Source organism: Ursus arctos, unplaced genomic scaffold (assembly GCF_023065955.2).
Source record: "Ursus arctos isolate Adak ecotype North America unplaced genomic scaffold, UrsArc2.0 scaffold_7, whole genome shotgun sequence".
In the NCBI taxonomy this organism is placed as follows: Eukaryota; Metazoa; Chordata; class Mammalia; order Carnivora; family Ursidae; genus Ursus; species Ursus arctos.
Window position 1 is genome coordinate 5,764,870 of NW_026623089.1, and position 20,040 is coordinate 5,784,909.

The following is a 20,040-nucleotide window of genomic DNA, read 5'->3' on the forward strand; positions in this document are numbered from 1 at the left end:
AACTGCAGACTTCCACATCGAGGATGATAAAATGGTGTGGATTTAAAAGTATTTGGGGAACTGTAAAATGTCTAGGATTAAAATTTCAATACCATTTGTGCCCAATAAATGTGAACTCCTTAGTAACTTAAAACTGTGCTATTATGACTCAGGTCTGAAAATTATGAGTCCTGGTTGAAGAAATGGGAATAACATGTGAGGGAATCTGCTCCCATCTTTTACCTTGAGGGATATACTGTGGTTGCACCAAATAGCAGGAACGTGACCTCATAGGAGAGCAAGCCCAGAGAAATTACCCGACTTGTTAAGAAAGTGATACACTCTCCAGAAGAGAAAAAAATGTTATATTTTCCATTAGGATTGTTTATGGAAATGGGGCTAAATTGAACCTGTGTCGGGACATTAACTGGTTCGACAGGACCCCACGAAACAAGATCATATAATAGTTTATTGAATGACTTAATTTTTTTTACATAAACCAGTCTAGTCAGTCTGAACTGGCAAATTAATTTTGTCTATAGAATCACTCAGTGAAGCATATAAAATTAGCCTCCGTAAGTACAGAGAGGAGAACTGGCATTGTGTTGAGCTGATTCACCGGGACGTAAGTAAATGGATTTAGTCTTAATACAGCTAAAGCCTGGAGATGTTTAATAGAGAGCTGATCTGAAGCAAAGCATTAATTCATCATTTAAAAAGTCACCACTGTGTTTGTTGCTTGTTGAAGGACGGAAGTATATACTTGGACTTCGATCGTCACCCAGCACATGCCATAGGACTTGAAGGGAAAAATTAGCTTTTGTTTAAATCACAAAATTGTTTGGGTGGATTGACAGAGAATTCATCACTTCCAACCCTGACCGTGACTTCGTAGATAATGCTGTTTCCCTGGCTTCCTGTGACTTCCAAATATTTTCACTGAGTCATTTATGTCATAAGTGCCTGATGCCAGACTCTTCCTGACAAGAATGAAGAACAGGGCCGTTTTCTTTTTGATGCAGGGGTGAACCTGGGGAGCAAATCAGCACCTTCCATGCAGCCAGCCGGAAGAAGGGGCCGGGGAGGAGCTTATGAAGTGGCCCGTGTCTCTCTCTTGAATGGAGACCTCTGGGACCCAATGGAGAGCATCCGCACAAAGGTCAGTTGTTTCGTTTTCTCTTGTTTTCTGGATTTTTCAATGGCTGAAGTTGAAAAATCACGTTAACTGCATTCATATTCTTCTGTTCAAGCTTTGTCGTTTAGTGCTGACTTTATTCTTCTCGAGTGAAATCTTGATTCTTAAGAGAAAATACACACCAGTTTTGATGGGACAGTCCTGATGAGTGGCCCAGCATTATTTACATCTGTTGAAAGTTATTTTTCAAACACACTGGGGCTGACATTTCCAGATACACAATTTCTCTGTGTGTTTTACTGGAGTGCTGGGTATTTTTCTGTTGCATCAACATTTTGGTTTCATTGATCGATTATTGGTTGAAACAGGTTAATGTGGCTCTTTTAAAAGTTTGTAAAATGAGTTTTAATGTGGTTTTGTGCTTTGTTTGCTTTGATACATATTTGATTTGAGCCTTCTATGATGTAAAAGAATAATATAAAATAATTGCAACATTAATGATTAAATGTAGTATTTTGATGAGTTTTAGCTGCCAAATCTACATGACTTTCTTAAATTTCAGAACTTGTTGGAACAGTTGGAAAGTGATAAAAATCTATAGAAATATGAGCTCTTTGGAGAGATCATACAGATGGCTTTGTCCTTGTGTTATGTGGAACTATTTTTAGATTTTTTTCATAATAGAAAACAGATTTTTTTTAAAGAGCTGTTGAGATTGTGAAAATCCTCTGTAGCTTTCTGGAAGGGCTGCAGTGGGCCACCTTTATGTGAGTAATGATAATACGATTTATACCATTATTTTCTAGAGAGGCTTTCAGTTGAAAGTGAGCATTCAGAAAGGTTGGAGGTTTGGTTAAAGGATCCAAATACTAAATCTGCACTTTTTGAATATTTCTGTTTCATGGAGACTGTTGCAAATTTAATATACCAAGTATAAGTCACTCATGGTGGTATTGATGGTGTTTTCTGGAAGAAAGACTTAAGACATTAAAGAATAGTTCATCGTGCCCTTAATCTGAAAAATTAGAAATGATATGACAGATGCAGAAAAGGGAAGAACACTATTTCAGAAAGTGTGTCTCTAAAATATTTATAGGTGCTAATTAATAATACAAAAATAAGGAACAATCTGAAGTTTCTTGGGTGGTGGAAACCATTATGGGGGCTTTCCCTGATAGGAGGGTTGCCAAATTTAGTAAATAAAAGTACAGAATGCCCCTTTAAACTTGGACTTCTGACTTCAGAATTTTGTTTGTAAATCTGTCCCATGCAGTATTTGGGACATTGTTATTTATCAAAATGCACATTTAACTGGTGTCCTGTATTTTATCTGGCAACCATCCCTGGGAAGTGTAACAGAGCACCAACCTGATGAGGGTTCTCGGCATGCCCCTGGAATGGACCAGTTCAGGTGGGCTCTGGTTTCTGACCTCTAGCTTCATCCTTCCTGCCGGCCAGCCATCTCGTAGACATCAGGAAGCATGCTGGCACATCTGCTTCTCACCAAGCTTACCACCAGATGACTATGGGCTGCCAGCACCATCTTTATAGAAAACTGAGAAAACTATTATTATTTGATGACTGTCTTAGCTCCTCTGTGATTCTACCTCCTGACTAGAGCCATGCAGGTAGCAGGCACATACCTAGTACGCTAAAATAACTCCAGGTTACTGACATTATTTAAGAGAATAGGGACTTAGGTGATTTGGGGAAGAGCATTGTGTCGTAATGCCATGGTGCTCGTGGAATCAGCATTATGGCTCTGTAGTCATGATGTGTACCCATATGTGCTGGTTAACCACTAAGAGCCAACATGAAAAAGGGTACATGTAAATGTCTGTTAACATGCTTGTACATGTGTGCCATAATCCTCTATGAGGTAGAGGTGGGCACCTGTTGTGAGAATGGGGATTCTGGCTTATGGTGGGTATGTGTGTGTCTTGTTTTCAAATTGAACAGTCAACATTTTAAGCTGCATTAACAGGGTACATCCTCAAGTATGCAAAATATACATTAATGACCATTTTTTCCCACAACTATGCCTGCTGTACCTTAGAATATAGTTATACATTCTTGCTTTTCTGCTCTGCTCTTTTATTCTTTGCTCTCCTGTATCATTCTAGTCAACCAGTCTTTGAGAGTTTGATTCAGTTTTGGGGAAGGCCCAGGCATCTTCCTTTTTATAAAGTGCCCCCAAGGGATTCTAATGAGCACACAAGATTAGAACCACGGCACTGTTGGAAACTGCTGGAGTACTGGTCAACCTGACAGAGCTGATCACCAAAAAAAAAAAAAAAAAGTACTGTCACAAGGTCTCTCTCTCTCATTCTCTCTCTCCCTGCTCTGTGATTGAAATATATCTGGATGGGATGTTATTAGGCCTTTTACAAATCAAGAAGCAAGCTATCATTGCCACTGATAATTCACTTGAAAGAGTGGGGGATGGGAAAGAATGTGACCTTGCATACATTGTAGCTTCCAGGATTTTGTTTGCTTGCTTGCTGTTGTTTTGGTCTATAAACATGAGGATAAGCTTCTCTGCTTTCCTCCCTCTTAGGGTCATTGTAAGAATGAGATGAAATAATGGCTGTAAAAATACGTCAGGAACTAAAACCCAGCTACACAAATGTAAGGTGATATTGCAAGTTTAAAGTGTTGTAGGGACCCCTCTCCAATTACATGTCTTGAAAAAACTCAACACCGGACCTGAGGAAGACATGCCAGGGTATGACTCGACCAGGAGAGGATCTCCATCGAGCCCAGCCTTTGAATGCTCCAGGAAATTTCCAACTTCCAGCTTTCTTACATGGGAATGACTATATGGAAACAGTGTGCAAAATGGAAAGTAAAAAGGCAGATGGATGAGAACATGAACCCAAAGCTTCCCTTAGCATACTGTGGGTCTCAAATATCAAATATCAGGTAGCCGCTAATCAAAATGGCAGAAGGAGATGCCGCTGCACGCACTGAAAGAAGCCCTGCATTTCCTTCGAAGGACCGTCCCCTTCGGCCCTTCCAGGGAGACCTCCCTGGGGCTCCCCATCCAGTGCTCGCTTCCCTCTGTGTTCCCACCCCAGGAGCAGCCTCCTCTCCATTTCCTCGCTTCCTACCCATCATGTCTGACTTCATAGCCAGGTTCCTTGCATGATGCCCACAATGCTTTATAGGCTGGGTTGTCTTGATGCTGAAGGCCCCACTCCTATCCCCCAGCCATCGAGCTCATCCTGGTCAGCTTACTGCCAATATGCCATGTTCTTTACTGCCATATGCTGTGTCCCTGATACCTGAAGCCCCGGCTTAATGGTACCTTCTCTTGTGAAGCTCATCTTGAGCTCCCCCAGACAAATCGGCCCTTCCTGTGTCTTTGTCCTCATAGTCACACGCGTCTCTGTGATGTGCAGTCATGCCACGCACTTGACTCATGCAGACGGAGCCCGTGTGCATGGCATAGACAGATGCTGCAGGTGCAAAGCTAGATCAGACGTACATTCCCTGATCTTCCCACGGAGCACGAGGGGTGGGCGTGGGGGGCGGCTGCATCTGCCGCTTCCTTAGGTCCTTCCGCCTCTTGCAGCACAAGCTGCTTTCAGCCTGAGAGCAATGCCCAGTCTTTCAGTTGGATACCATTTTATAGCAGGGCTCAACTATGCTCAACACAAGAAACTACGTTCTAGAGAGAAGAAGGGGCCATGTCAACCTTGTATAAAAGCATGAAAACCGGGGCGCCTGGATGACTCAGTTGGTTAAGCATCTGACTCTTGGTCTCCGCTCAGGTCATGATCTCGGGGTCATGAGATTAGCCCCACGTTGGGCTCCAAACTCAGTACAGAGTCTCCTTGTCCCTCTCACTCCCCCTCTGCCCCTCCTCCTGCGCACACACACACACACAAACTCTCTCTCTCTCACTCACTCTCTCAATTAAATAAATACATAAATACTTTAAAAAGCATGAAAACCGTAAGGCATTTCAAAGATTAATTTAGATTTTGCCCGAGGTACTGCTGCCTTCTGTGTTGGCTTTGGACCCCACCTTCAGATGACGTGGATCTCAGCTCTTTGGCACAGACCATACGGCGCTTTCATTACTACGTCGTACTTCTAGTTCTCCCCCCAACCTGTGCCCTCCCTGGGGGCACTGGCGTTATGCTCTCATCCCTTCCTGCGGTGCTTGGCATCTAGTGGCACAAGGGAACCCCCTTTGTGGACTGGCTCTGAGTTTTCCTCTGTGCCTGGAGCCCAGGTCACTCCCTGGGGTGAGGATGGCGGCTGCTACTGCAGCAGGTCGAGCAGATGAAAGTCAGCGTGTGCGCTCTACTCAAGTGCCGGAGGGCGCCTCGGGAGCCTCTCCATTTCTGCAGAGTCTGCACACCACTCTCCAACTACCGTACCTTTTTAGATGTTGCTGACCTCCCTTTAGCAACTACAGGGGCTTTTAAATCACGTAGGGGTCTTTTATAGCTTGGTAGAATGCTGCATTTTTCACTTTTGTGGTTACTAATGTCTTATCTGGAATAACTCCCCACATTGCCTGTCTGTTCCAGGAGGGGTCCTGTTACTCTGGGTGGGTTTACATGGCCAGCCCTCTGCAGAATGACTTTCCCCTTCTCTAAGAGATTATTCTGATAATTGCAGGAGTTGCTGCAGGCCAGCTCGTGGTGTCTGCTTCTTGGCTGAGTAAGCTCAACAGTTAGCCCGTCCGACTTCATGCAGCATCGAGCTTACATTACCTTACAAGCTGGCCGGTAGTGCTTCCTCGTAAGAATATAATTACTAAAATACCCATTGTGAAGCTTTTCCTGAGAAATGTATGATTTCCAGACCGTACAGTCTCCTAGGAAGTTCTGTACCCCCGGCCCCCAACCACTTAGCCCCACGCCTTGCTTGATAATCCCCGTGAGGCTATGTGGGCACACAGGAGGGTCCCACTGACACACAGATGGCTCCTGCTTCGGCCTCACATAACCCACCCAGCCAAGAGCACGCCCACCCTTCTGAGAGAGTGAGATGAGAATGGGAAGAGCTGGCACCGTGTATCTTCGGGAACCCACCCGTCTTCAAGCATCAGTGCTTGAAGGTACAGTGGAAGGAGAAAGGTGTTGGAACACGCCGAGATGGATTCCGACTCCTGCATGTCCTCTGCCTTGCTGGGTACTGTTGGGCTGGAGACGAGCCTTGGCTGAGCCTCTGTGTCCTCCTCTGTAAAGGAGCTGGTAGCGGTCGCCTGGCTGCCTAACCCCGCACCCCCAGCACGCCCCGTGAATTGTCAGCCTCTTTTCCTTTCTCTTAACTTACTCTGGGCCTCTTGGCAGGGCTGCTCAACCTCGGCACTGCTGCCCGTGAGGCTGGCTGGTCCTTTGTTGTGTGTGTGCAGGCAAGGGCCGTCCTGTGTGATGCAAGGTGCTCAGCACCCCGGCCTCTGCCCCCCATATGCCAGGAGTGCCCTCCCCTGCAGTCGTGTCAACTCCATATGTTTCCCAGGGAGGGGGAGCCTGAAAACTTGCCCCTCAAGAGCCTTTGCACTGGGGGAAAGACTAAGAAGGCTAAGGACAGCCACTGAGAACCTTCTCTTGACTTTGGATGGAGCCAGACCAAAGGCTAGTAAACGTTTTCTGTGGAGAGCTCAGCAGTGATTCAGCGGTGGCAGTCCTAGGCTGTCCGCCTCTGCTGCACGGCTCTGCCCCTTGTGGCAGAAAGGCAGCCATAGACAATACCCGAACAATTGGGCATGGCCCTGTTCTAATAAAACTTCCCTATGGGCGTCAAAATTTGAATTTAATATGATTTTCATGTGTCATGAAATAATTTTTTTTAATCTTTTAAAAACGTAAAACCACTCTTAGCTCACAGGTAGTGGGCCGGACTTGGCCTGAGGGCAGGCTGTGGTTTGTAGCCCCTGCACTAGATGATCCTACTGTAGAGATTTACCCCCCTCCCCCGGGGACCCCCAGCGGCCCTGCAGGGTCCGTGTGGTGCGCATGCGCAGGCCAGGGTACGGAAGCGCCAAGTGGGAACGCGACGAGGCAAGTCCAGCAGCTGAGCCCAGGTCCATCACATCCTGAAGTCCTATGTTCTTTCCATACCGCTCTGCTGCTTCCCAGGAAAACCTTCATCTTTTCTCCCCTTCTGCGTTGTATCAGGACGGGTTCATAAATCCAGACTCCGGGGGCGTGGCTCGGAGGGCAGGCACATTATCCCGCTGTCAGTCAGGCCGCCAAGAGTTCTGACTTTCTTAAGCAAGATGTGAGTGCTGCTCCCGTCCCTCCACGGCCTTTCTGTTCATTCCTCCCCTTTGGCCAACACACAAGAAGGACAACGCAAGCCAAGATATTGTGCTTGGTTCAGCTGTGACCCCCGCTTTGGGAGCACGCCTCTCCATCAAGGAGGGGCTCTGGCACTACATTTCCACGTGGCTCACTGCGCACTCATTTATTGCTTGTGATTTCTTACCAAGACCCTAATGTCATTTATTTTAAAATTGGCTATCGAATCAAGTCTCCCTACAGTTTCTGCAACGCCCTCCCCACGCCCCTGCCCCGCCAGACCTCTAACATCATCATGGAACTGGGACTTTTAAAAATATATATTTTTTAAATAACAAATTTAGGTAACGCTAGGAGATTGAGTGGTTTGTATTGTTTAAACAGAGTTACAATTTTTTCTTCTTTATAATTCTTAGGTAAGACTCTCCACGTTTGAGAGGTAGAGCATATGGTTGCATTCATCTAAGCACATGTGAGTACCTGCTGCATTCCAGGTCCTAGGTCAAGTTCCTGTGGCACGGAATGGGTGGGGCTCCATCAGCCCTTGAGAAGCTCACAGTTTAGTGAACTAATGATTGTAATAATCTTAAATAAGTCCTTCATAAGAGATCTGTGCTTTTTAAAATAAGTGACTTTGGAGTAGTTTTAGATTTACTGATACAACGCAGAGATAGTACAGAAAGCCCCATATACTCCACACTCAGCTTTCCCCACATTTACAATATATGGCACATTTGTAACAATTAATGATATATGGTGTTTTTATATTTTAATCTGAACTTCTGCACTAAAAGGAAAAGGTTCAGGGGATTGGGGGACATTTAGAAGACTATAAAATTTCTAGAAAGGCTAATGATTTTTAAATTATAGTTTAGAGGAAAAGGGCATACCTTCCCAAGAGAGACTTAATATGTATCAGTGTTGCATTTAATAATTTCGCATCATGTGAAGGCTGAGGAAGCCCTCACCTATGCATTTACTCTGGAATTTCTCATGAGTCACAACATAACCAGTGAGATGGGTCCCTTCCTGGTTGTTCAGCAAACAGTCATGTTGGTGATGAGGTTTCATTCAACCAAAGTTCAAAGTTCAGATTTTTTTTAAGTTTTATTTTTCTTTAAAAAGTAGGAAATCTTTTTAAATCTATAACAAGAGTGCCAGCAATCAAGTATGTAAAATCATGTTAAAACCAGTCGAATATAGAGCCATTATGTGACTGTAGGGTAACTCCTGTATAGAGAGAGCTTGTGTGAGACTTTCCTCTTGTATTAACCTGCTCTGGACTCCTCCATTCCTTGCACACTTCCTTGTAAGCATAAGGGATGTGTTTTTGAGTGGTATATACCAGTATTTTATAACCATTTTTTCATTATTGCCTGCCTAAAGAGAAAATTTAATTTTAATTAATTTTAATTAAATTTAAATTACTTTAAATTATATTTCTCTTCAGGGAGAAATTAAATACTAAGAAATAAGATTTTTAGCTAGAGTTAAGCTCTAGAGGAATACAAATCATTGCAATATCTAGGAATTTTCAACCCCTCCCCAAGTACCACTTTTTGCCCCGTTAAGGGCAATATCCACCTTCTGAGAATGTCTGATGGGCACCACATGTAAATGGGCAAAAGGAAATGTATGTCTTCCAGGACTACATGTATGTGCAGAAATCTGCCCACTGGAGATTTGGGGCAGGTATGAAGAGAAGTTGATTTCTTCCTCTCTCAAAGTCTGTCCTTGCTAGATTTTTTAAAGCATGTATTTTATGTGAGAACAGTTTAAGATTTACAGAAAAATTGTAAAGCTAGTACGGAGTTCCCATATACCTCACACAATGTCTCCCCTGTTACTGATTTACATTATGGTGCATTTGTCACAATTAAGGAACCAATGTTGGTACATTATTACTAACCGAAGCCCATACCTTATTTACATTTTCTTAGTGTTTACTTTATGTCCTTTCTCGAAGATCCCATCCAGGATCCCACATTACATGTAGTCATCATATCTTGCCACTTGGTTCTGACAATTCCTTAGACTTTACATTTTTGGTGATATTGATGATTTTGAGATGTACGCATCAGGGAGTTTGTAGAACGTTCCTCATTTGGGATTTGTCTGATATTTTTCTCATGGTTGACCTGGACTTATCTATGTTGGGGAGAAGACCCCAGAGGTAAAGTACCATTCTTGTTACACCATAGCAAGTATTATCGACAGAACTTATCACTGTTGATGTTGACCTTGTTCGTCTGGCCGAGGTCATGTTTGCCAGGTTCATCTCCTTTCCATACTGGATTCTTGGGAAGGAAGTCACTGTGCACATCTCATGCTCAAAAGAGTTATTCTCCACTTCCTAAAGGGTGAAGCAGCTACATAAATGATTTATAATTCTCCTGCAAGTGAGATTTATCTACTCTCCCTATGTACTTATTTATTCAATTATTTATCCATATCAGGATAGACTCATGGATATTAATGTTTTGGGTTGTAATCCAATACTATTTTGTTTTATTCAGTTTTTAAAGATTTTATTTATTTATTAGAGAGCGTGAGAGAGAGCATGAGAAAGGGGGAAAGGGGCAGAGGCAATAGCAGGGAACCTGATGCGGGGCTCGATCCCGGGACCTTGAGATCATGACCTCATGTGAAAGCAGACACTTAACTGACTGAACCACAGAGGTACCCCCAGTACTATTTGATTTATATTATTGTTTCAGTTGGCCATTGGGAGCTCTTTCAGTTGGCTTTGTGTCCCTTTGACATACCCCCATTGTGTGCGTGTGTTATCACTTCCTTACATTGTCACTACAAAAACACCAGGTCCATCTTATATATTTCCTGCCCCAGCCCTAAAATCAGCCATTTCTCCAGGGAGCCCTGGTTCAGTGGATGATGGTATTAGACCTCAAGGTCTGGGTGCTGGGTGTGCTCACCATACCACAGCGACACTTCCTGGTCTCTTCAGCTGGGAGAGTAAGGAAATAGATGTGTGTGTTCTTGCTAGATTTGAGAGGAACAAACTTCAAATGACGGATCATGACCGAGTCACACCATTCCTTTTCACACAATATTTTTAATTCTCAAAATTCTATTAAGAGAAAATATACCAGTAATTTGACTTTTTATGGCTATACCTATTCAGGCAAAAATGAAGAATGGCAATTTTCAGTAACCTAAATCAGTTCTTGGGAATCAAACCTAATCGTTTAGTTCCTTTCCCTAAAATGTTATTTTAAAAAATTAACGCCCAACTTCCCAGCATTTGACCTAACTCTGGCTTTTCAGATTCCCCGAGTTGATCCATGCCTCCAGGCGGCCTTTCTGCTAATTACTGGAAATTAATCTGACCTTTTTCCTAAAAGTGGCACACGGAAAGATTTTATTCAGCTGGTATAATCATTTCATACGCCATTTTTACTCACCGAGGGTACTAAGGGTCTTTTGCTTGAACCGACTCATTTTCCAAGCATGTAATTTAAAGACATGGTCATAAACCCAAAACAGAGTTGGTGAGAGCACAGAGCTAATGAGACCAGGGTTGCGGATTATGTCCCTGTTAGGATTCCCCATTCCCCTGGGAGCCATTAGCTTGGCTCCATTCCCTGGCCTTCCCCGGCATGTCTTAGCCCCAGAGCATCTCACAGGGGACACCCCTGAATGGATGAGGGCAGACAGCCCAAATTCGGAAACATGCTGTGTGCACTATCCCCACCACCGCTGGCTTAGCGGGGCTCCATGTGTATATGCAGGCGACAGAGTTCACATCCGTGCTTCCCAAACATCAGTCACCCAGGATCCACATGAATGATTTCAGCCTAATTATAGAAGCAGCCACACTTAATAGTTTAAACGTGCTTGACATACTGATTTTTTTCTCCAACACATAAAAGGAATATAAATGATTGAAATGAAATAGGATGTATACCTCTCTAAATGCATCTGTCGTTGCGAAGATATTATATCATTTAAAAACAGCCCAGGACCTTTCACGGTTTCTTTCTTTTTTCCATCCAATAGGTCCTCATTGAGTACCCCTCCAGGGGTGCCATGTACAGCTATGCAAATTAAGCCGGGCATCCCGTGGGGGGCAGGGTCGGTTGGATCCCCAGAGATGAGCTGTGACAACCCGATCTGCTGCTGAGCATGGGGCGGGGGGCAACCGGAAACAAGCACCATCTTGTAGAGCTCCATCTAAGAGTTGCGACGGTATCTCTTTTGAGGGGAAAAATTTTACCAACTCAACATTATCCTTCTTCTCTTTTGACTTCTTTCTTTCTGTATACCCATTAAATCAGCATACTGTTATTGTGAGCCCCTCATGTTCCAGGCCCTGTGCTGGATGCTAGAGATACTTTGCCCTTTTTAAAAAATGCATAAAAACCAGCAATTTCCTTTCAGAACTACTTTGAAGCTTGCTCAAACAGAGCTCTAGGAAATGTCAGCTCCTGCGGTCCAAACATAAGGAAGAGCTGAGAACCCACGAGGGGTAGAGAATTCTATCATGGCTCCTTTGAAATCTAGTCCCTCCTTTTATAGTTCGAAACAAGACCACTGGGCATATAATCTCGGGTTGTGCCTATTCAGCTAATAGGAATGTGTCTGCCTTGCCAGAAGTTCTCGCTGGTTTTAGTGTCTTAAGTGGGATACGTGGGAATGCGTCAGATCTCCGGGAGCTGTTGGTTGGCCCGGCGCTGGCCTCCTCCATCCGCGTCTCTGCTCCTCTGGAGCCCAGAGAGCAGGGTGTGCGGTCTTGCACTTTTCATGTCTGGACCGCGTTGGGCAAGTGAGGAATTCCGGTTCTGTCGACCCCCTGGCCTCCCGGCCTCAGTAAGGGGAGAAGGGAGCGTTTTCAGGTCCATCTCCAGAGCAGTCTCGGTGGAGTCCCGGAGCTGAGTTTTTCCAGCCTGCTGTTGCATTGGCAGGTACCGGGCCTCGTCTGGTTCAGTCTGGAAGTGTTTCTGGGAATGCAGCTGCCATGGGAAACGCCTGTAATGGGCATAACACAAACCCGGCGTCCTCCGACGGCCTCTGACAGCCGAGGATTCCGATCTCCATCTCACATACTTCAGCTGCCCAGACAGGGGGAGAAGCAGCCGTCAGGCAGGAAGGACAGCAACAGCGTCCTGAAGTCAAATACAAAACATTGAGTGCATTTTTGTTGGTTATAAACGGGCAGGAACATGGAGCCGTCCCCCTGGCCCCGGCCAGCGTTACTAGCGGAGAGCCAGCCAGAGGAGTTGGCAGGTGGGGAAATGAGTTGGAGAGACTTTAAAGATCTTTTCCTATAAAATAAATGTCCAGAAGCTGTGGAAATGTATGTCTTTAGTTAAGTAAATACCCCCAAAGACAACACATGTACATTTTTCAGTGAAACATTACCAGTTACAACTGCCCGTGTTTGCAGATTCCAGGAATCCGAGCACACACAGAATTGGCCTATTATACTCATTAACCTCGGAGGCACCTCCTCTCAAGAAATTCCTACGGCCGTGACAGCAAATTAATTTAACTATTTTATTTGAAGCAGCTGAGGCTGGAGGAGCTCGCCTTCGGATTTCCTGGCTGTGTTGCTGAATCTGATGGGAAGAAACAGGAAGGGATGAGTTCTAATTACTCTGCAAACGGAGGCAGCCCCTTGAAAGCCTCCCCGCCTCAGTCTCCTTCTGTACAAAGGATCCTCGCTGAGATCTGGAGCCCTGCTCTGCACGGTCTGTGCCCAGGGTGGCAAGTTGTAGTGTTGTCTGCTTGAGTTCACAGGTGACAAACACCTAGGACGGAAAAGGCACCATCAGGATTGGAGTTTTCCGGTGAAGCGAGGCCTTGAATGTCACGCTAAGAGGTTAGAATCCCATTCTGAAGGCAGTGGAAAGCCATGGAAGGTTTTGAGAAGTCAAGTGACGTTTGGGGTGGTGGTTTTAGAAGCCATTTGAGATAGAGCATCCGTTTTAGGAAGGAAAGTGGTGGCAAGGCGGTAGATGGGTTATGTCAGAGACGGATCGCGGGCGCCAGGCCTGTGAAGAGACCAGAACAGAGCTGGTGAGGGACGCTTGTTCTCTGCAGACCCCTCCCCAGCACTGAGGCTGGCTAAGCTGACTGACTGCTCACAGGGGGCAGGGCTAGCATGCCACTCCCTTGCTGTGTGACCTTCGGCAAGTTACACGAGCTCTCTGAACCTCTGCTTCCCCATTAAAAACGGGAACCCCAAAAAAGTACCTGTTTCAGAGTGTTGTTGCAAAGATGGTGTTTAAGCATATGGAACATGCTAAGATTCACTGTGTTTATTATTGTTGTTATTTATACTTCCCATGCCATGAAGCGTTCTTGGAAACCCAGTTTTTAATGGTGTCTTAGCGGATCCTTCACTGTCTGCCCCTCAGATCCACCCTTACTGCGCAGAATGAGTCTTTCTTCAACACACATCTGACCGTGTCTTAGAACCATTAAAGACCATCAGTGACTCCCTTTTTCTCTCAGAATAAGACCCAGACCTTTAGTGTGGGGCCTGGGCATCCGCCTGTGATCTGAGCCCCCCCGCCTTCCTCATGCTGTGCCTCCAGTGCCCCTTCTTGCCGGCCCCCAGAGGCCCAGCCCCGCTCCTACCTTCCCTGCCCTAGACCCCCCTCACCTTGCACGTCTTGTCTCCATTTTCCTGGACTCACCTCAGAAGTCACCTTTCTTGGTTGGCGTGACAGACTGGATGTTTGTGTTTCCCCAAAATTTGCATGCTGGGGCCCTAAGCCCCATCGTGATGGCATTTGGAGGTGGAGCCTTCGGGAGGTGATTAAGGTCAGATGAGGTCATGAGGGTGGGGCCCCCAGGGTGGGAGCAGAGCTCTCTCTCTGTCGTGTGAGAATGCAGTGTCAATGCGACCGTCTGCAAGCTAGGGGGAGAGCCCTCCCCAAGACCCCAACCACACTGGCACCCTCGTCTTGGACTTCAGCCTCCAGAACTATGGGGAACACATGTCCGTTGTTTAAGCCCTCCTGTCTGTAAGCAGACTAAGCAGTGTTTTTCCCAAACTCCTCACATACACCGCCCATTGTCAACATCTGGTTAGCTGCCAGGTACCCAGTCAGTACCTCCAGTGTGGGGCATGTTACCTGAGCACTTAGCTCAGTACTTCCAGCATGGAGCATGTTACCCGAGCACCCAGTCAGTACCTCCAGTGTGGGGCATGTTACCTGAGCACCCAGTTCAGTACATCCAGCATGGAGTGTGTTACCCGAGCACCCAGTCAGTACCTCCAGTGTGGGGCATGTTACCCGAGCACTTAGTTCAGTACTTCCAGCATGGAGCGTGTTACCCGAGCACCCAGTCAGTACCTCCAGTGTGGGGCATGTTACCTGAGCACCCAGTTCAGTACTTCCAGCATGGAGCGTGTTACATGAGCACCCAGTCAGTACCTCCAGTGTGGGGCATGTTACCTGAGCACCCAGTTCAGTACATCCAGCATGGAGTGTGTTACCCGAGCACCCAGTCAGTACCTCCAGTGTGGGGCATGTTACCCGAGCACTTAGTTCAGTACTTCCAGCATGGAGCGTGTTACCCGAGCACCCAGTCAGTACCTCCAGTGTGGGGCATGTTACCTGAGCACTTAGTTCAGTACTTCCAGCATGGAGCATGTTACCTAAGCACCCAGTTCAGTACTTCCAACATGGAGCATGTTACCTAAGCACCCGGTCAGTACCTCCATCATGGCATGTGTTATCCACACATAACAGTTGATTTTCTTACTGGTTTCTTCTGCGAGCTGAAATCTTGAAGGGCAGATGCTATGTATATATTGCTCATGTCAGTATCCTCAGAGTCTACTGGTAGTCGATACATAGTAGGTCCCCAAAGATGTTTGAGTTAATATTTATAAGAGTCCTTCATTTTTCAATTATTTCATTTCATTTACTTTTATCTTGGCTTTTGTTTTGGTCTGGTGCTTTTTCATTTAGATTTGATGAATGCTACAAAAAATAAAAAAGTCATTTTCATAAATTGTTTCACAAGCAAGCATTTCCCTCAGGTACTTGCATTTCAGATTATTAAAATGTTACTATAAACAGTGGGATCTTAGATCTTTTTTCCCAGAAATATATATGTCCTATCTCTTGATTGATTCAGGTGTGTCCCAGTTCGTCCAAAATGAAGAGTGGAACCTTTCAATGTGTAGCCCCACTGAGACGATGCTGTAAACAGAAGCCAGACTTCGGCCTGCAGCCCATAGCTTATCCCTGCTCTGCTCTATCTGCGTTAAAACTTCCTTTAACATACCCACCTCCCACCATATCCTGCCCTCACACCACCCTTGCCTGGTTTCTGTTTTGCCTCACCTGGGACATTTGGTCTCCTCTCTAGAAATCAGACTGGCTTTCCCCCCATATTCCTGGGACTTCTATTCCCACCCCTCCTCCCAGGCTTGACTCCTTCCCCACCTGTAGCTCCGCTCGTGGCCCCAAGGCAATGCCACAAGTGCAGCCCCTCTATTGAAAGCAGTTTAGGACAGAGTTGGTGGTCTCATCTTCCACACTTGGCTTCTCCTCTGGGATTCTATCCAGAAGAGCCTGGGGAACGCTCCTGTGCCCATTCCTGACCTCCATCCATGAGTCCCTTCATTGCCCTTCTGATCACTGCTGGAAGAGCCTTTGCTTAACTGTGTCTTAAAACCACCTCCTCAGGGAAGCCTTCCCTGGCCATCTCATTTAGGCAGGTACCTACTCTGTCGGTTGCTATAATTCTGCTCTGTTTCTTTCACACTGTGTCTCGCCATTTTATGTATCTGCTTGTATGTTTGCCTCCCCAACTGGACTGTCTGTTACAAAGGGTTGGAGACCTATCTCTTTGGCTCAACACTATTCCCCAGAGTCTACCACAGAAGTTTGTGTGGTAAATATCAGTGATATCTGGGTGGGTAGATGAGGGGTGGGGGATGGACGGATGGAGGGTGACTAGATGGGGTGGATAAGGGCCAAGCCCTCGAAGCAGGTGGTGTTGATGAGGCCTCTGCGTTCTCTGATTCCCTTTTGTGTAGTCTTCTCTTCTTGGGCATCTGGCCATTCCTAATAAGATCCTAATGTCCTTCTGTTTCCAGGATGGGAGACATTGCCCCCAGTTAGTATATTTTGAATTTTCTAAGTTGAGTTTCCTAAACTGGTTTTGTGATAGCCAACTTCCCATATTACCCTCACCCTTCTAAAGCCCCCTCCCACACTGAGTCAGGGTTAGTCTGTGTCACCAATAGAATAAGGCAGTAGAGACAGCATGTGACTACACTTTTCACCTTGATCTCATGGATCTCTCACGTTGGAGGGGCCAGCTAACAAGCCCTGAAAATATTTAAGCAGTCTTGGGGAGAAGGGCATGTGGAGAGTTGGGTTGTCTGGGTGACAGGCAGCACCAACTGCCAGGTGTGTGAGTGCGCCATCTTACAGTGGGTCCTCCAGTCTCAAGTCTCAGTCCAGCCCTCAGGGGATGGCCACCCTCGCTGATGTCTGACTGCACCCTCATGAGACACCCCAAGAGAGAACCTCTCAGCTAAGCTGATCCAAGTTCCTACCCACAGAAACTATAAGCATAATGGCAAGCTAAAATGCTGTCTTCAGTTGAACAAAAGTAGTTGCCTCCCACATAAAACAGAGGTAAGTAACTAATAAAATATCAACTAAAAGTAAAGGGAAGAAGGCAACACAAAGTCCAAAGACTTGACTGCAAGTGCCCGTTACCCAGTAGTACCTTTCCACACACGTGTATGCATGCATGTGAACGTGGCCTGAAATGACAGGACCTAGTCCACGATTTGTCAGAAACTAAGTTGTGCTGGTCCCAGGGTTGCTGAAACTCTTGTCTGCTGGGAGAAGAGACGAAAGTCACTTGTTACTGAAGCAGAGAAAAGGCTAAAGTAACAAATAAACCAAGTGTTTAAGGAAGACAGCCACGATCTTGGTCTCATGTTTGGCTTATTTTTTAGGCTTAATTACAAAGAATTCAGAGTTAGAACTTAAGAAGAGATTGCTGCCTGTTTGTGTTTTCCTCCTCCTTGAGGGCCTTACCACAGGCACGCCTCCTCCCTGAAGCCTTCCCTGACCACCCAGACTCCACTGACCCCACAGTCTCTGAATCCCTCAACTATGTGGTCAAGACCACCCAGCTGCACATAGTATTTCTCCTTTAGTTTTTGTGTGTTGAGGAGAGACAATGACCTAAATCCAGCCACATTCATCCAGAGGCGTAGCCAGGTTCTAACATCAGGAGTTGTGATCCTGGGGTGGGGGGGGGGGCAGGTATATCCAACTACATGGGGTCCCCCGGCTGGTGTTCCTGCTACAGGTTTCTCAAATCTTCTCTCATGTCTTCTTCTAATGGTCTTAACTGCACCACCAGTGTCTTATCTCTAGCATCGTGCTGTTTTTTAAATTAACATTTTTAGAGAATGGGTTCAGGAGGAGTTAATTGTCCTCTCCCCATCTCCTCCCCCAGTTACACTTCTGCATTCATTAAGGTAACATGGATGGAATGTGTAGGGTTGCCCCATAAAGCACAGGATGCCCAGTGAAATTTGAGTTTCAGATAAGCAACAAATGGCTTTGAGTAAAAAGTATGTCCCATGCAGTATTTGAATTTGCAATCCAAATTTAACTAGATTTTCTTTTTTTTCCTAAATCTGGTAATCCTAATGGCCGACTCTGTGCCAGACTGTGTGATATAAAGATGAATAAACATAACCCCTGCCCCCCTGGGAGTTGTCAGCCCAGTGGAAGAGACAAACACCTGTGTAGAGAAAGCACTTCTTAGAGGCATGCTGGAACCACAGCCAGCATGGGGACAAGAAGAAGGGCCCCAAACCCAGTGCGGGTGGATCTCAGTACTTCAAAGGCATAGCTCAGAGGACGCTTCCTGGAGGTTTTATCTTGCACTGCCCCTCAGCGTGGACTGGCACCACCTAAAGGCACGAACTTCGTCTTTTTAGGATCTGCTGTCCACCTTATACAGTAGATGCTGGGCTAAACTGTAGTAGTTTTCCATTCATAGCACACAGTTTCATATTTCAGTCCCTTCTCACCAAACAGACATAATTCAGTTCTTGATAAATTTCCTGAGCGTGGGCTACTTTGCATCATAGCCTTACACCTTTAATTACAGAGTCTGTTTTTTTATAGTTTCCTATTGAAAACGAGCATCCCAAATGGTGATATACAATCAAAGACATTATCATGGCATTTATATTTTTTTGGAGTTAAGCCCCCAGTTCTATCTTTCTGCCTCTGCTTTCTCCACTGGCTGTGGATTTGCTGGGTAACTATTGCAGCCTGGTTCTACCCTACCACTTGCCTGGAACAGCTTTTGGCAAGGGCAGTAATGACCTTGGTGAATTCCTTGCCCTTCCCTCAGTCTGTGGGATTTTCAGCATCCTGGTATTTGTAGTTGGTGATCTCTTTCTCATTCACCTGCTGCCCCTGATTTCTTGGTCCAGGTTTTCCCTGATTCTCTTCCTACCTCCCTGACTGTTCCACTCACTTTTCCCCCTGTTCCTATTCTCCCCCACCAGCCTTCTAAATCTCTGCAGCTCACAAGGTTCTTTCTTCTGGCTACTTCCTCTTACAGCATTCTCTCTCTAGATGCCTTCACCTCTATGAATATGACAAAATCCTCACCATCAACCCTGATCTTTTGCAAGATTCAGGTCCATATTTCCAACTGTCTTAGATCATTTCTGTGTGGACATTATGCCATTCTCTCCAGCTGCTAGTCCTTAAAACTGATTTTCTTTGCTCCTCTTTGAAAGCTGAGTGGCTTATTGAAGTCCGTATTTGGCTTGTGACACAGCCAGTTCCTGAGCGTGGATTCCCACCTTGTGTAATGCAGTAGGAGCGCTTTAACTTTCCACCTGATACACCCAGATCACCACGTAGCCTCTGTCTTAGAATGGACTCTAGCTAGAATGATGATCCATTGTTGCAAATCACCCGATGAAGAGACTCTTCGTTATCAGTGACAGAAAACCAACCAAAACCCACTTATGTTAAACAGGGATTTTTGTTTTCTGTTCACAAAACTGAAAAGTCCTGGGGCACTTCCTGGTTTAGACATGATAGGCTCCATCCAGGGACTCAACCAATGTCCTCAAGACTGGCATTTATTCTCTACATCTCTTAGTTCCTCCCTGTTAGCTCTGTGTTGAGAGAGGCCTTAAATTAGTAGCAGAAAGATGGCTGCCAACAGCTCCTATCTTGTACCTTCTCTGCAACCCCAGCTACAGACATTCTTATCCTCTGCAATGCAAACAAGAGTCCTCAAACTGAGTCTCTAAGAACTAATTTTGTGTTATGTGTCAACATTTGAAATGGTCAGTGTAACCATATGCCCACCTTTGGCATGGGGATGAGGAGATAGTTAACCATAATAAGAAGGACCAAGTGGGAGACTGGTGATTCCCCAAAAGAACTCTGGGTTTTGGGACTGTATACAAGGAGAATGGAAGGCAAGCAGGAAAAAATGTCTACTCAACTGTACAAATGCATCTCTGCAATTATTCCAGAAGAGGCTTCACGACAGCTGACACATGCATCATTCCTGGACCGGTAAGTGATAAGGTCTGACCTTCAGCTATGGATATAATATTAAAAGAACTTCAACATGTCACAGCTGTTATTTGCAGTTGCTAACTATGAGATGATAATG

The 20,040-nt window shown here is 45.5% G+C and overlaps 1 protein-coding gene across 1 annotated transcript in view; it reads left to right on the forward strand.

The window, feature by feature from the left end:
- ADAM12 (ADAM metallopeptidase domain 12) overlaps positions 1-20,040 on the forward strand; it is a 335,474-nt gene that overhangs the window by 41,070 nt on the left and 274,364 nt on the right. Inside the window, exon 2 of the mRNA XM_026494364.4 lies at positions 1,002-1,138. Coding sequence (XP_026350149.2) covers positions 1,002-1,138 — 137 coding nt within the window. The remainder of the gene's footprint in view (positions 1-1,001; positions 1,139-20,040) is intronic.